This window comes from Sorex araneus, chromosome 8, assembly GCF_027595985.1.
Source record: "Sorex araneus isolate mSorAra2 chromosome 8, mSorAra2.pri, whole genome shotgun sequence".
NCBI lineage: Eukaryota > Metazoa > Chordata > Mammalia > Eulipotyphla > Soricidae > Sorex > Sorex araneus.
The window spans coordinates 38,039,949-38,060,457 of record NC_073309.1 but is presented as its reverse complement, the minus strand read 5'-3'; the positions used below and the strand labels follow the sequence as shown (position 1 = coordinate 38,060,457).

The 20,509-nt window shown below is 50.1% G+C and overlaps 1 protein-coding gene across 1 annotated transcript in view; it reads right to left on the bottom strand.

Moving 5' to 3' along the window:
- Positions 1–496: 496 nt before the first annotated feature.
- Positions 497–20,509, bottom strand: part of TDRD12 (tudor domain containing 12) — a 61,160-nt gene continuing 41,147 nt past the window's right edge. Inside the window, exons 18-32 of the mRNA XM_055146135.1 lie at positions 20,179–20,307; positions 17,667–17,784; positions 16,654–16,793; positions 16,318–16,538; positions 14,597–14,696; positions 12,459–12,646; positions 11,462–11,672; positions 9,144–9,236; positions 7,671–7,837; positions 5,099–5,208; positions 3,611–3,671; positions 3,404–3,517; positions 2,663–2,816; positions 2,516–2,582; positions 497–1,640 (exon numbers count right to left, since the gene is read on the bottom strand). Coding sequence (XP_055002110.1) covers positions 1,549–1,640; positions 2,516–2,582; positions 2,663–2,816; positions 3,404–3,517; positions 3,611–3,671; positions 5,099–5,208; positions 7,671–7,837; positions 9,144–9,236; positions 11,462–11,672; positions 12,459–12,646; positions 14,597–14,696; positions 16,318–16,538; positions 16,654–16,793; positions 17,667–17,784; positions 20,179–20,307 — 1,965 coding nt within the window. The 3' untranslated portion in view covers positions 497–1,548. The remainder of the gene's footprint in view (positions 1,641–2,515; positions 2,583–2,662; positions 2,817–3,403; positions 3,518–3,610; positions 3,672–5,098; positions 5,209–7,670; positions 7,838–9,143; positions 9,237–11,461; positions 11,673–12,458; positions 12,647–14,596; positions 14,697–16,317; positions 16,539–16,653; positions 16,794–17,666; positions 17,785–20,178; positions 20,308–20,509) is intronic.

The following is a 20,509-nucleotide window of genomic DNA, read 5'->3' as shown; positions in this document are numbered from 1 at the left end:
AGGGCAGAGGCAAAGGGCCGGCTCAGCTGCACACGGGGCACCGCGGGGTGGGGTGGGGTGTGGCGAGGCGCTCGTGCGCTTATTTTACAGATGAGGAAACAGAGCTGTCGTGTGGCTCATGCCCGCCCGCCAGAGAAGCCGGGGCAGGGATGGCCTCTCTGGGAGGAGACAGGCGTGCGCGCACACACACATACACGCGCGCATCGGTGCTTTGTACCGCACAGGAGCTGAGATCCAGGCTGAGGCAGACACATCCCGTCTGGGGCTCCCGCCTTCTACCCCCCAGCCTCGGCCCCAGCCAGTCAGGGAGCTGCAGATGCTGACCGAGTCCGCACCACCGCCTGCTGCTTGCAGGGCTACCCCTGGGCACCCCACACTTCTTTTCCGGGCTCCACTCAGAAGAGCTCTCTCTTGCCCTCCGGCCGCCTGGGTGCCTGGGCGCCTGCAGAGGCTGCGGCCTTCCCGCGAGGGCCGTGCGTCTGACAGGCAGGGCTGAGCCAGCCCAGTCTTGCCCACGCCCGTGCTCTTCACGAGGCATCAACTTATCAACTTAAGGGCTGGCGACATGGCGTGGTGGGAAAGCTCATGCCTGGCATGAATGAGGCTCCAGGCTCTACCACACATGCCAAAAATAAAAGGGGAGGGAGGAAAAGAAAGTAATACACTTACTCTTAGTAGCTAGACTATCTTAAGAATCCTTCAACATATGAATACACAAACAGCTACATTAAATCCCAACTCGGGGACAGAGAGATAGTACAGTGGGTAAGGTGCTTGCCTTGCACGCAGCTGACCTGAGTTCGATCCCCGGCACCCCATATAGTCCCCCTGAGCCCCGCCATGAGTGATCCCTGAGCACAGAGCCAGGAGTAAGCCCTGAGCACTGCTGAGTGCGGCCTTCCTAACCGAAAAAAAAAAAAAACCAACAACAACAACAACAAAATCCCAACTAACTGGTTGGGTAGAAGGGCAACGCTGAGTGTCTGGGAGAGAGAGATCCCACTCGTGGGCCCGCGGCCAGGTTTGCAGGCGTGTAGCCAGCCCAGGTCTACATGGAACGAAGGCGCACCAGGACTCCAGCCAGTAGATGAACCGCCCAGAAGCCCAGCGCTGACATGCTGTGAGCCCGGAGCAGGCCGGGCCAGCACTGTCTCCCGTGCTCAGGGACCTGCTCGTACCCTCCTTGGCCAGTAAAAGCCCCTCGGACAGTCAGTGAGGCATTTCTCACCGTTACCAAGCCCAATGCCCCACCATGACTCGGGCTGACTTTCTGCAGTATAAACGTTGGCCCAGGGGCCGGAGCGATAGACGAGACCATAGAGAGGGGATTTGCCTTGCATCTAGCTGACCCAGGTTCGATTCCTGGCACCCTACACAGTGCCCCGAGCACCACTAGGAGTGATTCCTGAGCACAGAGCCAGGAGTGATCTCTTGAACAGAGCTGGGTGTGCAGCCCCAAACAAAAACCTAAAGAACAAAGCAGGTCGGGCGAGGCGGCTGGCTCCTGCGCGCGGGCCGGGGCAGCACTGTCCCGTGAGTCTCCAGGCCTCAGTCACTCTCGCTGCCCTTCTCTTCTGACATTTCGTCACCGTTCTCAACGACCTCGGCTGCTTTGTAGGGCAGGGGTTTCGAGTGGACGACTGTAAGATTCAGATATCATAAACAACATGTTAACTACAGATTCCTGGGCCTTCTCCTTCCCCACAGGCATTCTGATCAATAAAGAAAAATGCCCCCGAATTCTGGCTTTCTTTTTCTGACTTTATTTTCGTTCTCTGAGGCAAGAAATGACCAGGTAGGATCTGCCTGCTTCTGAGTTACTCTCCCTGGAAAGTAATCCGCGAAGGTCTGACAATACAGAGCAGGGTGGGAGCACAGCTGAGGAGCACGGGGAGGGGTTGTGCTGGCTGACTCCCAGCACCTCTGGATTTGAAGCTGGTATCCCCCAGTGCCCCAAGGCCTGAGAAGCCCGGCACCTTTGGGCCCCTGGCATTGCACTGCTGGCATAGCTGGCCAAGGGTCAGCAGGCGAGGCCTCCGGGGCCCCCAGCATTGCTTGGGAGGTCCAAAACAACCCCCTAAATAGCACTGTCGTAGCACTGTCATCCTGTTGTTCATCGATTTGCTCACGCGGGCACCAGTAACGTCTCCATTGTGAGACTTGTTACTGGTTTTGGCATACCAAATACGCCGTGGGTAGCTTGCCAGGCTCTGTCGTCTGGGTGGGATACTCTCAGTAGCTTGCCGGGCTCTCCAAGAGGAATGGAGGAATTGAACTGGGTTGGCTGCATGCAAAGTAAACGCCCTATCCACTGTGCTATCAACCCCCTAAATAAACTATATAATGCATATGATCAAAACTTGATAATCCACTAGCATCTAGGAAAAATAAATCCCTAAGAGCAATATGGTAAGGGCCCATGGTATGAAGGCCAGGGCTGCGTGTCTAAAATGTGTCCACAGGACACCCCAGCCCTCTAATGCCCTCAGGGGGGTTGGTGGGTGCAGGCTCTTACCCTTGGAGAAGTGGCTCTCCTCCTCACAGTCTTCCCAGTGATCAAAGTCGAAGGCCACATTAGGATTCTGTTCAACACAGCAGTTACACAGTGAGAGGGCGTGAAATGTCCTCAGGTCACGGCCGGCCATAGTTAATATGAACTCACCTTCTGTTTGAGCAAGCTGCACCAAGGTTCCCTCTTCTCTTTTGCAAGAGTGATGACAGGCTCGTCATTCTCGATCAGGCATTTGCAGTCATCCTTTATGATGTTGGCCTGCAGGGCCATGTCAGCCAAGTAAAATCTGTCTTCTACCCAGGCACTGGGGTTCACAAAAGGAACTCACGTCAACTGCTTTCGAAAATGATCTCTTTGGGGGTCGGCATGACAGGACAGTGGGTAGGACGCCCGCCTTGCATGCTGCTAACTGGGTTTGGTCCCTGGCCCCTGCTTCGGGTCCCCACGTCTACCAGGAGTGATCTCTAGGCAGATCCCTCAGTAGAACCGGGTGTGGCCCAAACAACCACGAAGGGAGGAAGATGCGGAAGGAAAGTAACAGGGGGCAGGGATCCTGGGCCTTGGGGACTTCGGTTGTGGAGAGGAGTGGCACGGCCACGTATCCAAACCAGAGTCAACTATGCTGGAGACACAGGACCCAAACCGCCACAACCCAGCTTAAAGGTGTGCCTGGCCAGGCGGCAGGCTGGGGGCGGGTGGGACCTTGGGACCCTGGCGGAGGGCAGTGGATGCGGGCGGTGGGATTGGTGGTGGAGCATTCCATGTCTATAACTCAACTATGAATACCTTTGTAAATCACAGTTCTTGAATAATAAAAAATAATACGAATAACCTTCCCATTATCTTTTACTTTGTAAGATACACAGAGCTAAGGCAGATCAACAAACCTACCTGAAAACAACTCTATCTTGAAAATATTTACACTTGTAATCTTTCACATTCCTCAGCCTTATTTTCAGGATGACCACATCATCCTTCTGGAACCACCTGATGTGGGGGTAGAAGCTGGGAACAGAGAAACACGCACAGGAGTGTCAGGCCTGGGGGGCAGGGCGGGGTGGGGAGCTGCTCTCTCGAGGCTGACCAAGGCCCACGCACCTTCTCACAGGCTCTGCCGCGCTGCTCATGGGGGCGCCGCCAGCACTGTCAGGGGCAGGTTCTGTAAGCAAAGTCAGATTTTCACAAATGAGTGCAGTCCCTCTAGGTCTGTCCCTCTCTTCCTGACTTATTTCACTTAGCATGATACTCTCCATGTCTATCCATTTATAAGCACATTTCATGACTTCATCTCTCCTAACAGCTGCATAGTATTCCATTGTGTAGATGTACGAAAGTTTCTTTAACCAGTCATCTGTTTTAGGAAACTTGGGTTGTTTCCAGATTTTGGCTATTATGAACAGTGCTGCAATGAATATATAGATACAGATGTCATTTCTACTGTGCTTTTTTGTATCCTTGGGATATATTCCCAGAAGTGGTATTGCGGGGTCATATGGAAGCTCAATTTCTAGTTTTTGAAGGACTGTCCATATTTGTGGAGTACAGAATAACATCACATGAGACTGACACCCAAGGACAGTAGATACAGGGACCATGAGGATTTCCCCATAGCTGGAAGACTTCTTCATGAGCGGAGGGGAGAGGCAGATGGAATAGAGAAGGGATCACTAAGAAAATGATGGCTAGAGGAATCAGTCAGGATGGGAGATGCATGCCAAAAGTAGATAATGGACCAAACATGATGAACTCTCAGTGTCTGTGTTGCAAGCCATAATGTCCTAAAGTAGAGAGAATGGGGAAGTAGACAGTTGGGGAATACTATCTGCCATGGAAGCAGGGGGAGGGTGGGAAAGGGGGGCTATACCCGGGATATTGGTGGTAGGGAATGTGCACTGGTGGAGGGATGGGTGTTTGATCATTGTGAGATTGTAACCCAAACATGAAAGCTTGTAACTATCTCACGGTGATTCAATAAAAAAATTTTTTTAAAAGTCAGATTTTCCTATGGGTTACATACCTGCAACTTTCCTAAGTATGTTTCCACTCTCTAGGTACCATTTTGCGCACAGCTGACCTAGGTTTGATCCCCAGCACCCCTTTCGCTCCCCTGAGCCTGCCAAGAGTGATCCTTGAGCACAGCCAGGAGTCAGACCTGAGCAGCACCAGGTGTGGGCCAAAAAACCAAAAAATGACTGCTGGGCTTTCAGTGACATGGGTGGATGTCACACATGGCAGGGAGGTGCCTGTGTGCTGAGATGGCACGAGCACTGTGGGAGGGGATGCACCAGAGGTCACACCCTGAGGAGCTCTAGCTGATTGTGCGCCCCAAGCCCCTCAGAAGCAAGTCCTGAGCACAGAGCCACGAGTTGGGCCCTGAGCAACACCAGGGCCCCAAAACTCAAATAATAAGCAAATAACCCAATATATTTTTTTCAACGACCAAAGAAAAACATCTTCTGAATAGTCAAAACTACCAAGTCTAGTTCCTCTCTAAAGTTACCCTCTCTAGAATTCTCCCCAAAGGGGAAAGCCTACACATGCCCTTTTTAAACGCCCATGCAGTGATGACTGTCGGTCACAACCAACCGTGCTGGGGGTTTTCTGCATCTGTCTTGGAATCAGTGGCTCCTTCTGAGTCCTTGTCTCCTGGCTGGGTGCTGGGAAGACCAGCGACAGCCTCCGCTGAAGCAGGCACCCTGGAGAGAGGAGACGGTGTGAAGGCCGAGCCTTGAGGAGACAGGCGGAGACAGGCAGGGACAGGGAGGGACAGGCAGGGACAGGCAGGGACAGGCAGAGATGCGCAGAGATGGGCAGAGATGGTCTCTGGCCGCAGGGCCTCCCATCTGCAGTGACAGGCAGGCATCAGCCCTTCCACCGAGGGCTGACCCGCTGCTGGCCTGCAAAGGGAGAAGGGCTGAAGACCACCTTCTGCTGCCTCCATGTTGGAACCATGTATGCATGAAAAGTATCATTGAAAAAGTGTAATATTGTAACCACAGAACCTCAAAAATAGCGAAGGGTTCCTTGAGGAAGAAGAGTCAGTTTTAGCACAATTTAAAGAAAAAACAAATACAGCGCATATGCTGCCTGAGCCCAGGTGCTGCTTGCGCCCATGTGGCCGAGCACGTGTCGCCCGAGCACGTGTTGCCCGCATCTCCCCTCTTGAGATGTGTACTTTCATGCTTTCATACTTTTGTGTCTAAAGCTCGGTTATGTGTAGGGGCTTCCTCCACCCTTGGAGAAGCCCGCATTCTCCCTTGAGCGTGTTATTCTTACTATTTCTCTCTCCCACTTATCCCTTCCTCCCTCCCTCAGAAACCTCTGAATAAAATCTATTTACTTAAAAAAAAAAAGAAAAAACAAATACTAGAAATTCTGTTGTACTTTAATACATTAAAAAAAAAAACATACAAGGATGTTGCCGGGCCGGAGCCGGAGCAGTAGTGCGGCAGGGAGGGCATTTGTTTTGCTTGCGCTGACTTGGGTTTAACTCCTGGCATCCCATATGATCCCCCAAGTTCGCCAGGAGTAAGCCCTGAGCACAGCTGGGTGTGGCCCCCAAACAAAATGGAACGTGCACTCTCTTGGGGCCAGAGTGATGGCACAGAGGTTGGCGCAGGTGCTGATGCAGCCACCTGGATCCCCAGCGCCACGTGGTCCCCTGAGCATCTCTGCCCCCTCTCAGGCGTGGCCCGGTGTGGCCCGGCACTGCGGGGCCAGAGCAGCGCTAGAGCCGCAGCCTCCAGCATTCAGCCGCTCGCCCAGGTGCCTCTGGGTCCCCCGAGCCTTGCCTGAAGCTCCCCGAAAGTTACTGCCGATGCTGCTAGAGGCAGTACTAGAGCTCTGGTGAAAGACTCTCCACACATGGTCTCTGCATCTCCTCTCGTGTCCGGGAGACCTGCAGTACATCAGTACCGTGTGGCTCCATTTTCATTTCCCTGATGCTTAATAAAGTCAAGTCCCTTTTGGACTCATGGCTAACTGGATGCTGTGAAGTAAACGGGCCTTTTGCCCCATTTCCTACTAGGAAATGCCATTTTCTTTCTGACTGGGCATTCTCCATACGCCACTTCATCCCTCTCTGGGTCAGCCAGTGGGCGCCTCTGTACTGCCAAGGGGCCTGGGCACTGCCAGGCAGCCACTCTTGATCCAGCAGTCCCACACCACCAGAAACACGGTCCTCAGTGCACCCAACCTGTAGGAGTACTCCAGTACCCCCAACACCACCTGGAGTACTGCAGACGAGGACTTTCTCCCATCCATAGCAGAATCAGGGAAATAAATACAGCTTGGTACCTCCTGGCCCCTGGCCACTGAGCAGCGGAGATGAGGGTCACAGATCCTGCCCTAGCCGGGGGAAGTTAGGTACCAGGCGCCGCATTGCATGCTGCCCTTCAGGCATGGCGGTGGCAGAGAAGAGCTGTCCACACTCCCGGCCAGAGTCCCACTGTGTCCAGGGGGCGAAAGTGAGGCTCGCTGACTATGCTTACACTGCGTGTACTTCTCTCTGTGTGTGCTGATTGCCAATAAAATTATAAATTCATTCTATGAGAGCTGTAAGTGAACAACTTCTTCACGGTGGGGTTAAGGCACTTGCAGCACACGTGGTCGACCCCAGTTCAATCCCCTGCATCTCATATGGTCGCCCTCATCCCTCCTGGAGTGATACCTGAGCACAGCAGGGTGTGGCCCAAACACCCTTCCCCCAAAGTTAGTTATTTAGGATTTGCCTTTGTTGTTGTTGTTGGGGGGGGGGGAGGGGAGAGAGGGGATGCTCAGGGGTTACTCCTGGCTCTGCACTCAGGAATTACTCCTAACAGGGTTTAGAGGACCATACAGGATGTCAGGGATTGAACCTGGGTCGGCCACATGCAGGGCAAGAGCCCTACCCACTGTACTATCTCTTCGGCCCTCGATCTGTCTGAATAACCCACCACTAAAAGAAGTGGTGGCTGGGATGTGGATAAAAACAAGATTGCCCAAATTTGATAATTATTAAATCTATGTGCTGGTACACGGAAACTGACTAAACACTTCTATTTCCATTAAAAAATAAAACAAAACTCAAAACCAACCAAGCAACCAACCAACCCAAACCACCTTTCTCACCGGGGTGGCGGGGTTTCCGCGCAGGAAAAGGAGGCCAAGATTCGCTTACGTGATGGGGCTCAGGTGTTCTCCACAGGCGGGCACTTCTTTGTACAATTTCTCCAGCTGTTCTATGTGTTCTGAATTGTCAACACCCATCCCCATCGACAAAATTTCAGCTCGAACGTTGTAATCAATGATAGAAGTTTTCAAATTTGAAAGTTTGGTGATGTGCACCTGGACTCAAAGAAAAGTGCCGTTAGGAAGCCCCTCGAGGAAGCACCCCTGCCCCGGGGCCCACCCCGCCCTGCAGTGGCCTTTGTGCCGTCCAAGCCCAGGGCCTCTGCCATGGCAGCACCCGCATGCACAGCCCACAGCTGACATCAGAACCCATCAGGGCCCCGTCCCACCCGCAGAACCAGCACCGGGCAGGGGAGAGGTCACCCTTGGTCTCGGGACCAGTGACACTCAGACCTTCTGCTCTCGGATACTCCCACCTCTCTTGCCAAGGGCGACCCTGAGCTGGGTCTTCGGGCGCTCAGGCGTGGTCTGCACCCGGGCCCTAAGTCTCGAGTGAGCGGAGAGGCTGCTCTTTTGGGCTACCAAACCCCTCTCTTCCGTGTCCGGTGCGTAAGAGAAAGGAAACACGACGAGCTGCAGCGGTCGGGCCCGCCGGCCAGTGGGGAGGCAGGCAGGCTGCCACGCGCCCGGGACCCTCTGAGTGAGCCCTCCACGTGTGCCCCTGCTGCAGCGGTGCAGAACCTTCCTCCACACAAACGAGCTGCAGCAGGCCGAGAGGCTACGGGCTGGGGTCTCCTCCTGGCCCAGCTCCCCGGGAGCGGCAGGCTCCTCTGCCTGTCCCATTCTCAGAGCTCAGGGCCGGATCCCACAGCTCAGCTGAGACACCCAGACCTCCACTCGCAATACTTCAGATAAGGAACACAAGCAAGCCTCCCTAGGGACGGGAAGGTGCCGTGACTGTGAACTCAACGGGGCTGTGGCACTGCACAGGCTGGGGGAGGCGGTGTGGGAAGACCTGGAGAGTGTCCATGTGCTAGAACAGCCGAACAGTTTCGGCGAGTTTCTGTGAAAGAAAAGCTTCTGTGATACAAATGAGGGTGTGTGTGTGTGTGTGTGTGTGCGCGCGTGCGCACGCGTGCATGTGTATGTGTGTATATGAGAGAGAGAAAGAGAGAGAGGAGAGAGAGACAAAACCAAGGGTATGTGAGAAAAAGCCAGACAAATACAACTGAGGGGGTGTGTGTATGTGAGACACAACTGAGCGAGTGTCTTTGTGTGAACGTGGGTCAAGTCTGGGCACTGAGTTACAATGTAAAAAATTCCCTATAAGAAAACGGAACCAAACCAACCAAATTTATGACCCAAATTCGATGAGAAATCAAGCTCTCCCTGACACTGGGCCAAATATGCCTTAATTTATGGTGAAATGTATTTAAGTATTAAGTATTTATTCAGGTATAAAGTCGGTATATTAGATATTTAAGCACCCATTCAAGCAGTGTAAAGGAAATGATACACTCACCATGGGATCAATCCAAACCGTATTTCCCAAAGCCAGTATCACTTTTGCATCATGTGGTTTTCCAATAATTTTGTGATGGATATACCTAGTAACCTGAAAAATTAATTTATCTAATGTATTAATAAGCAAGCCAGGGAGATGGCCCACAGGGCTGGGACACACACACACACACACACACACACACACACACACTGCATGCAGGAGCCCAGGTTTGGTCCCTGGCACTGCACGGTCTGCATGGTCCCTCTGGAGCCCCGGGACTAAGACACGGCCCGGTCCCCCAAGCTGGAGCGGGGAGTGGCCCTGAGCACTCTGGGTGTGGACCCAAACAAAGAGAAATGTGGTCTGTGTCACTTCATCTGAGCCCCACCAGCACGACATGAGGCGACCACTGTGCCTCTCGCGTTGACGGGCTAGGGTGCTGCTGAAGCTGAGTTCCCAGCAGTCTCTGCCTTGGGGCTCCACGCACTGCTCCCTCACGGGGACAGGCCCTGTGTCTCTGCCCGACTGTCGGCCTGTCTTCACAGTGTAGCCCTTTCACCCACGGAGCAGGTCACAGCCCCGCAGCCCCACTGCACTCGGCACTGAGCCGGGCCACCCTCTCCTGACACCTGACTGCTCTCACCCCAAGGCGAGCTGCCACAGAGGGGCCTGGTCCATCCCTGCTGGGTAAAGTTTTAGTTCAAATTTAAAGCGGAAAGGATGGAAGGGGGCTGGCTCGTCAGGATCTGGTTGTTTCTCTCCCCCTTTGAGTGTAAACCCTGCATTTTACAGAAGACTCCTCTTCAAGACACACGCGAGTTCCATCTGCTTGACAGACCACGTTTCTGGAGACCAAGGACCCTGACCTCCTTGCTGACAGCTACTGCCTCCCAGAAGACCCACATGGTACCAGCACACAAGGGACTCTGTGTGGTACTACAGTGGGCCAGAGCGATAGCACAGGGGGGGTATAGTACCTGCCTTGCATGTGCTGACCCAGGTTTGATCCCTGGAATCCCATAGAGTCCCCTGAGAACACTAGGAGTAATTCCTAAGTGTAGAGTCAGGAGCTATCTCTGAGCACTGCCAGATGTGCCCCCTTCCCCGCCCAAGAACTCAATGGGGTTGGAGAGCTAGCACAGCAGGTGGGGCGCTTGCCTTGCACGTGGCCGACCCAGGGTTGATGTCTGGCGCTTCAGACGGTCTCTGGAGCCGGCCAGCAGTGACCCCTGAGCACAGTCAAAATGCAGTGAGCACCATCATGCGTGGCACAAAACAATCAGGCAAAGAAACAGAAACAGGTGGGGAAATAGCTATTATAAGAATGTTATTTTTTGTTTTGTTTTTATTTAGCCACACCTGGCTGTTCTCAGGACTTACTCCTGGCAATGTGCTCAGGGATTGCTCCTGGAAGGGTTCGGAGGCTGCCGGGGATCACACCCAGGCCAGCTGCACACAGGGCAAGCACTGTATCCGCCTCACTGCACGATCTCTATGAACCCGAGAGTTATTTTTCACTAATTTCAGTAGTAAGGAATTTGGCCTAAGTGTCTGTGCCATTGGTACCTGTGTTGGGAGCATATCCTTTACGGTGGAAATGTTCATCTGTGCACTGCCTGCCTCCTACCTAGCCTGGTTACAACCCAAACTGTTTCTGCCAGTTGCAAAGATTTATTTTATATCCTCCCAAGGAAATAAAACACACTTCACCAAAGCTTCCTTTGAAGAATGGGGAGCATCAATATGACGGGGACCCAGTGCCCTGGTGATGAGGGAGGGAGGTGCCGGCCTGTCCCCAGCACCACGGACAGCGCCGGGGATGAGGGGCACTTCCCAACCATCCACCATCACTGGTGACATCCTCGCTATGCAGCCAAAAGGGCACAGGGGAATGCAGCTGCCCTTCCTGTCCCGTCTCCAGGAATGCCTGTCACCTATGCCCCCTCCCCAGGTCTTACCCGTTTTGTTTTTTTTTTTTGCTGTTTGGGTCACACCCGGCAATGCACAGGGGTCACTCCTGACTCTGCACTCAGGAATGACTCCTGGCGGTGCTCAGGGGACCATATGGGATGCTGGGAATCGAACCCAGGTCAGCCGCATGCAAGGCAAACACCCTACCCGCTGTGCTATTGCTCCAGCCCCTTACCCGTTTTTTGATGGCTTATCCTGACTGATGCTTTACACCAGTGCTTCAACTCTGACAGTGCCCAGACCTGCAGGGCTGCACTGGGCGTGTGCTCCTTTGTGAACAGAAAAGCAGCCTGGAACGTGACCTCAGAGGCCTCGACTCTGTCTAGGGTCCGTGTTAGATGTGTTCTGACAGTCCAAGAGCTCACCTTTGGGTTCCACTCAATCTCGCTGTCAGCAGGCTTGACTCGACACACAATAAACTCCACAGCTTGCGGGGGCAGCGTGTGGAAACGGTCCGGGAGATGCAGCAGCTGGTCTCGGGTGACAAGCCCCATCCTGCCCTCGTCTATGAACTTGACCAGGACACTGTCTAAGACATAGGCGTCTTCTTTCGCACTCTTCTCCATCACCTGGACCCTGGAGGGTATCGGAGCTGTCACTTGAACACTGAGACTGAGCCACCACACGTGAAAGAGTCACAGTCTTAGCTGCACGGTTCTATCTCATAGCAGAGATCAAGTCACTTAACTTCTAAGTGCACTTATTAACAGTATATTTAGTTAAAACATAGGTAAGGGTTTTTAAAAAAATGCATGCGATACTTTTGTATTGAGAAAATATCCCTTCTAAGAAAATTAACAGAGCAGATTCCATTTTCACCAAAATGACCTCACACAAACCTAAGGAAAGTCACCAAGATTGGGTTGGCTTCTCTCAAAATGGGAAGGATGCCCAAATTACAGGGATTCTCTAAGGATGAAGAGCAACTGATATGTACATGCAGCCCAGAAAGGGCCAGTGGACAGATCACATATATACCCATTTAAGGTCACATGAGCTTCCAGTAGCATCACATACATGTGTACATGTACAACTGGGCTAGGTGTCTGGGCAGACAGACCCTAAAGGCACCTTCCAGGGGACAACCAGGCTCTCCCATATATGCTCTGGGCCAAATGGACAGAGATACAAATAGGCTTCAGGGCTGAAGTGATCATACAGCTTGCCTTGCACAAATTTAACCCGGGTTCTATTTCTGGCACTTCCCAGGGGTCCCCCAAGCCATCAGGAACACAGAGCCAGGAGACAGTCCTGAGCACTGCCAGGTGTGGCCCCCAAATAAAACAAACATGTATAGGGTTTGGTGCCTTTCAAAGACTTCTCACGCTTCACAAAGTTTAGAGAAGTACAAAGATGTTTCACCTGTGAAAAACTGCTTTTTCTGCCAATCCATATAATCCAAATTTCTCCACTTTTTCAACAGTTGTTTTATTACTTAAATCTTCAAAATACTCCTTCATTTCAGCATTTAGAGTTGCATAAAGATCCACATGTTTATCTATTATACGACCAAGGTATTTCGTTGCGTTCAAAATATAAAAGGGAATAATCTGAAACATACACAGCAAGCATGGTCAGAAAGCAATCTAAAACCAAGTGTACCTGCAGAAATCAGCACTTAAGAGCACACGCGCGTGCACACACGCACACACACACACACTCACAACACCCAACAAGTCAAACATAAGCTAGAAAACTAGCCCCCAAATAAAAATGAAAACCTTATCACCATATAAAGTTCTACTTTAAATCTACTGAAAGATTTACGGGAGTAAATCGTATTTATTTTGAAACGTCATTATTATGGGCAAACGTTCTATTTATTTTGTAAGGCTTTGTAAAAACCCTTGAAACATCAGCATCTCCATCTCCTGAAGCCATTCAGACCCCGGTTCTGGCAACAACCAGTGTTCTGTGTATGAGACATGGCGGTGACAGAGAAGCCACGTCCACCGGGGCACAGCAACCAGGAGGGGACAGGCATGAACGGCCAGGTGAGGTCGAGAGTGCATGAGGGGGCAAGGATGTGGGCTATGTGGAGGGGGCTGCCAGTCAGGGGGAGGGGGGAAGTGTGGAGAGGCTCCCAGGCCTTCAGCCATTCCATTCTCTCCCTCGTGCTGGGACCAGCCCTAAGCATCTTTCCGGTGGAAGGGTGCAGGGAAAATGACTTTCTGCATTCCATTGTTTTTCTGAGCGGTGATGCTGATTTTACACTGATTATATGGGTGTGTTTCCTCATTTTTATGACCATCTATAAATTTAGACTTGCCCATTCTTTAGAATTGTATACTCTCTGGCTAGGTTCAACTGTTTGGATGCTGCAGCTGGATTGTTGAACCAAAACAGCAGCTTCAAGCACACATCATGGCCTCACTGCTAAGTGTGACTTCACTGTCGGGTGTGAAAGCTGCCCTTCAAGACAAAGCGTGTGGCCACTTCTTAAGGGTCTCTGGGGAAGCTTACGTTTTAGTAAAATGGTGTTTTTGTTGCTATTGTTTCCATGAAAAAATACTGGGTTTTTCTTGTTTGTGTGTTTGTTCTGGGGCCCCACACGGCAGTGCTCAGGGCACCGTAAGTGGTGCCGGGGGTGGCGTCTAGGTTGGCCACGTGCAAAGTAAGCACACACAAGACACACAGCGTCCAGGCTTCGGGCAGCCTGTGGGGGCCCTACTAGCCGGCTGAGCTCACGTGAGGAAATGTTAGTTTGACGGAAGGGGGCGGCATAAAGATGTCTGCGTTTCTGAGCGCCAGCATGTCCAAGTCCTCCAGTTTTTTATTTCTTTTTTGGGTGTTAAACCAACAGTGGCTCAAAGCAAGCATTGGCTGGCACTGGCTCAGGAGATGAGTAAGATGAACCTAGAGCAGGAGCACAGTGTGGATGGAGACAACGGGCAGGCCCGAAGAAAGGGAAGGTGGAAGGAGAGCAGGCAAAGGTGTGGGAAGACTGCGCAGAGGGAGTCAGAGCAAAGCGAGAACTCAACTCTTCTTTTTTTTTCTTTTTGGGTCACACCTGGCGATGCACAGGGGTTACTCCTGGCTCTGCACTCAGAAATCACTCCTGGCGGTGCTCAGGGGACCATATGGGATGCTGGGAATAGAACCCGGGTCGGCCGCGTGCAAGGCAAACGCCCTGTGCTATTGCTCCAGCCCCAAGAACTCAACTCTTCTTTAAAGGAATGATCAGGGATTGTTCTGCATCTGCCCTGCACTATTCCTAAGAGTCCTCAGAAGGAAACAACCCTCTTCCTGAACAGGAAGTATTTGTTGAAGTCATTCCTTCATTCTCAGTTTGATCTTGATTTTCTTTCCATGCTGCGGCTTTAAAAATCAGCACTTTTCAAGGACCCATGCCCACCACCACAGATTTAGGGCTGTGTGTGAAAACTGACCCCTGGGAGTCATCACTATATTCTACTAGGATTCTCTTGCTTAAGAATGTGAAACACGCTCATGAGAATAACCATTAATCACTCAACAAAAGGACCCATAACAGAACTTACTTTAATGTAGCCAAACTTGGGCAGATCCTGGTTTGAAATCTTCCTTGGCATGTCTATTTCTGGATTAATATGATGTCGGTCAGGACATATCCTTTTGTCTCTGAAAAAAAGTAACTAGATTTTTTTTTACAGCAAATGAAAACAACCCAGTTATATGTATTTTTTTAAATTTCAGTGTTTGGGCATTGCTGGAGACTAAACCCAGGGCACCACACATGTGAGCTATGCATGCCGCTAACCCACATCCCTGACCTCAAATAATCACAATTTTCAAATGAATTAAAAATTTTCTTCAGGAAATCTCATCTGTAATTGAAATCAGAGAACTTCTACTCCCTTTAAGAATGAATTAAAAGAGGGGGGCTGGAGTGATAGCATAGCGGGTAGGGCGTTTGCCTTGCACGCGGCCGACCCGGGTTCAAATCCCAGCATCCCATATGGTCCCCTGAGCACCGCCAGGAGTAATTCCTGAGTGCAGAGCCAGGAGTAACCCCTGTGCATCGCCAGGTGTGACCCAAAAACCAAAAAAAAAAAAAAAAGAATGAATTAAAAGATTCAACTGACACTAAGAATATGTAAATAAGTTGAAAGGAATCCTCTAATTTAATATTAAACAAATTTAAAAGCATTCCTTTATTCTGGCCCTAGGCAGTCTTCAATGCAATATGTAAATGAACAAAATGTATTTCCAACATACACTCTAAACTAGAAACACATCAGTAGATCTCATAAGTTCAATTAACCCATAACCCAAAGTCATTCTTTTACCCAAACTGAGAATGAGCTGCAGCTTCAATGTAAACATTCTATAAAGGCATTATAGAAATTAAGGCTAATAACCGACTTCATATGCCAAACTTTAAAAAGTTATGGTCGACTTTAACATGAACACCTTTAATGTTAACCTACTCACTAAGTTTCAGATATCTACTATCCCATCCCATCAGCCAATCAATGATTGGCATGTCTGACTGGTGCCAATATCTGTTAAGATATCACAGTCCTCAAACTGACTTGTAAAATTAATACAGTTGCTATCAAAGTTCCCACTGGGGTCTTTGAAGGAATCCACAGGCCCATGCTTATATGTGTAAGGACAGACAAGAGCCTAAAAATAGCCAGACTTCTTGGAAGCAGAGCACAGCTGAACACCCATAAGCGTGCCAGGTGCAACCCCTTACCGCCTCTCCCCCCACCAGAGGGGGGAAGACCTGCACAGGGACGTCACCAGAAGAGAGGATGGTCACACATCCCACAAATACATGAAGGCATTTGACATTACTGGGGAAACAAGAACCCACGATGGTTTATCACCATGCACTTGGGAAAATACTTCATCGATTCAGAGCAATTACAATTCATCCAGTTTAATAAATGGGCCCAGTAAATGATCAATCTCTTTGGAGAAAGTGGGCATGTCTACCCCACACCCAGCAATTCTGCTCTAAAGTGTACCTGTACCCAAGAGTAAAAAGGGCATGTTTTCACAGAAAGCCAGGTACAAGAGGCTTTGGAGCCCAAACTGGAAACAACCCATGGGTCCCTCAATGGCTCCCGGGGGACCGGCTACTAAGGCTCAAGCAAACGGGGCAGGGGTCTGAGGGTATCTCGAGGGTGCTGCTTCAGCGCTGGGAGGTGCTTCACATGGGGACAGTCACCAAGCTGCAAACATCTCCTCTTTCAGTGTTACCTCGAAATGTCAAAAGATGACAAAGGCTTACTTGCAAAACCCAAAAGCCTTAAGGTATGGACAAAGAGGCCTTCTCGCTTTCTTATCTTCCTTGGCCTCCAGGACTCCTGCAGTGAACTCATACAGCTCGGACGGGATCTTGGCGTCTGCTCGCTCCAAGTAGCGAAGAACACCGACCGCATGGCACGCGTTTCTCTCCGTCAGCAGCAAGACGGATTTGGTCTTCCTGTCTCCCTGCTCTGCGGAAGATCCCTGAGGCCGGGGGAGAATGAGAAAACTGGATCACCCAGAGCAGCCCGTGGGCGCTGGATTTGTCATTACATGGAAGACACCCATGGGAGACGGAGGTGATGAAAGCCAATCAAACCTGTTCGGTTGTACCCTGGAAGTGATCAGACATGCAATAGAGGCGTCCACCAAAGATTTTGGGCGAAGACGGGAAGCTGAAGTGGATCACACAGGTCGCGTCAGTGATGGCCAGGAGCGGTATGCAGTCATCTGTTACGGCTGGAGAGAGGATCGTGACCATTTCAAACGAGCCTGAAATCTCACTGTATGCATGTATGCTACGGGTAATCCTAATAACCAGACATCGCATTTCTTTTTTGGTTCGTTTGTTTTTGGGTCACACCTGGTGATGCTCAGGGCTCACTCCTGGCAGTGCTCTGGGGACCATCTGAGATCTCCAGGACTGAACCCATATTGGCCACAGGAAAGGCCAGCACCCTACTTGCTGTGCTACTGCTCCAGTCCCAACACATTTCTTTATTGCATTTACTTCTTAAATGAAAAGAAACCCTTTTTCTATTATTTCTCCCCACCCGCCTGCAAAAAAGGTCAGTCCAGTGACTACAGTTAGAAAAAAAGTGATCTTCCTTTTAGCTTGAAAGCTGCCTCTTCCTACAAACACAGGCTGCCCACATATGGTTTTGTTTTGAGTTTTATACTTCTAGTATTGAATCCTTGTCCTCTTTTTTTCTTTTTTTGCCACACCTGGTAATGCTCAGGAGTATCCTGAATCACTCCTGGTGGTGCTCGGGGGACCATATGGGATGCCAGGGATCAAACCCCACCTGCTGTGCTATCTCTCCCGCCCCTCTGGTATTAAATTTAATAATCATCTATGACCATGCTTCATCCAAGTCAACTCTTTCGCTGATCCCCAATGTCTGCCTTAAGGATGCTGCCGACCCCAAGGCCCCTGGGGCACTGACATCTGCCTCAGCCTCCGACCGGGCATTGCTCTCTCGATGATGTTCACATCACTAATGCATTCTCAGTTATGTGGGAAAGAGGGACCTGGGCGGTGACATACATACAAAACGAGACCCCCAGTTTAGTTCAGCCTCTCTAGACCTAAGGAGGAGTTGAGACACTTACCTAACACAATGTGAGAGCCAGAACTTAACTTCTTCTTCCACTGCTCTAAAACACTCTTTATGTTAAAAATCAAGTCTCTGTGCATTTTCAGGCAAAATATTGAACTGCTTTCCACGACCTGGAGAGGAAACCAAAGAGGCCAGTTCCCAGTCAGCGAAGCAGGCTGCTCCGTCAACTGTCACTGCTATGCTCCTAACATCAAGTCTTACCGCACTCACCCACTAATTCTGGAGAAGGAGATGACAGCAAAACAAAACAAATTCTGAAACTCTACAGTTTATAGCCAGACATATATTCAAGTGAATTACTCTGATTTAAATTTTTTTTTCATTGAGTTTCCATCTGACCCAGCAATTCTGCTTCTGGGAAGGTACCCTAGTGGCCCAACAACACGCAGCAGAAAAGCCATCTGCACGCCTCTGTTCACTGCAGCTTGGTCCACAGTAGCCAGAATCCAGAAACAACCCGAGTGCCCCAAAGCACAGGACTGGACAAAGAAACCATGGTACATCTACACAATGAAGTACCACGCAGCCACCAGGAAAATGAAGTCATGAAATTTGCTTATCCATGGATGGACATGGAGAGTTATCACACTGAGTGAAATCAGAGGAGAGGAACAGACATAGAATGGTGTACTCATTCGCGGGATATTAGAAAAAAAAACATAGTATGTGAATAATACCCAAAGACAGTAGATACCAGGGCCAGGAGGACTGGTCCATGGTTAAAAACTTGCCACAAAGGGGAGGGGGAGTGTAATTAGGACAGAGGAGGGACCTCTATGACAATGATGGCTAGAAATGATCACTCAGGACAAAAACTGAGTGCTGAAAAAGAGGTAAAGTGATATACATGATACACTTTCAGTAGCAGTACTGCAAACCACAGTGCCTAAAAAGAAAATGAGAGAGAAAGACTGAAAGAGAAGAAAGTCTCTGCCATAGAGGCAGGCTGCAGGGATGGCGTTGGGGAGATGAGGGTGTGGGGGAGGGAGGAAGAGAGATCAGTGGCAGGAAATGTGCACTGGTGAGGGATGGTTGTTAGAACATTGAAACTCAATCATGAACAACTTTGTAACTGTACATAGCATGATGATTCAATTAAACAACTGTTTTAATTAGTTTTCCTCCTTTAAAATGATCTACACTATTTATAAATTAGAATGTAGAACTTTTACAAAATCCCTGAAGGTTAAAGAGGGGATTTCAGCCAACCACAAATTTGTGTGAAGTCATTTGGGGCATGACTGGAATCCTCAAGGAACTATTTCTCCAGCCTCACAAGCCCTGCAGTAGTACATGGTCAGAACTACACTTCCATTTATCATTTTGGAATTAAATCAAAATTTCAACCTGTATAAAAATACCTTTTTTTTGTATATGTGTATCTTGCCCGCACGGCAGAGCCTGGCAAGCTCCCCGTGGCGTATTCGATATGCCCAAAACAGTAACAAGTCTCAATATAAGAACGTTACTGGTGCCCTCTTGAGCAAATCAATGAGCAACGGGATGACAGTGACAGTGATAAAAATAGCAGAGGGCTGGAGGGCTAGTACGGAAAGCAGGGTGTTTGTCCCGAATGTGGCCAAGACCCGGGCTCAATCCCTGGCACCCTGGTGGTGCTCAGGGGACCATATGGGATGCTGGGAATCAAACTTGGGTCAGCTGCGTGCAAGGCAAATGCTGTGCTATCACTCCAGCCCTACAGTTCTACATTTTATGTGCTCAGTACTTGGCCTGCTCTCATCAGTATTTCTCTAAGTGGGTGATAAGTCCCTCGGCTGCTGAACAACCCAAGGAGATGACTGGGTGCAATTGCAAGGACACTTTTGGCCTGTCCAATAAAAGAAGGCGGATTTCCAGGGGAGGCACAGTCATCCTTTTTGTTGTTGTTGTTGTTTTCTCTGAAAAAGGGGCAGTAGGCTGAGTAAGTTTGGAAACCTCAGTTCAACATCTTAGAATTGATAGAACTTGATCTTTGGCCAGATAGTTGACTTTTCCAGCTATGGGATACCATCACTCCGTGTCATTTTCTCTTGGACAACCACGGTACGGGAGATGCTGGGATTTCTTCATGAGTCGGACCTCCTGAGTGTCCTGCCCTTACAAAACACAACACACTGGATGCCTCCCTCGGTTGGCTTGGGGAAAGCTGGCTTCTGTGGGTGGTGACGCAGCCGGGGCTCCTGCCTCGGGGCAACCCTGGGCCCCTCTGCACCATGCCAGTGTCATCAACAGAACTCACCTCCTCTTTGAATGGAGGAGAAACGTCAACAGTTCATGCCCGTCCAGTACGTCACTGTCCTCAGCATTCTCGGCTACCGGAGATCCATCAGAGTTCAAGTGTACGTTCCACCCTGAACTACCTGAATCCCACCCTGGGAGGTTCAACTCCTTTCTGTCACCCTAAGGTGAGGGCTGGGCCTCCCCTCTCTCCTCTCATACCGACCGCCTTCATGATAATCCTTCGCTTCACTTAAGACTTTAAAGAGACACATAGAAGGGCTCACCTTAGACACGATCTCTGTCTCAGCTTCTGAGCCGGTGAAGATCAAGGTCTTTTGTGGTAGGCTGGGAACAAAATCAAGAGTCTGGAGCAAAGTGGAGGTTTTTTCACTTTCAAGGCAAAGGTGCACTATCTGGCAACAAAATGCAGTAACACTGTGATTTTTTTTTAAATGTCCAAGATGTTCCATTTGTAACTTCTTATAGGTAGTTACAATTAAAATAGAAAGGGGTGTAGATGAAATACACTGAAATCTAAATGCACATAAATAGATCTGTGCAAAAAATTGAAACTTCTTTTGGAAATAAGGTCCCTTGCTTGTGTTTAGCTCCCCA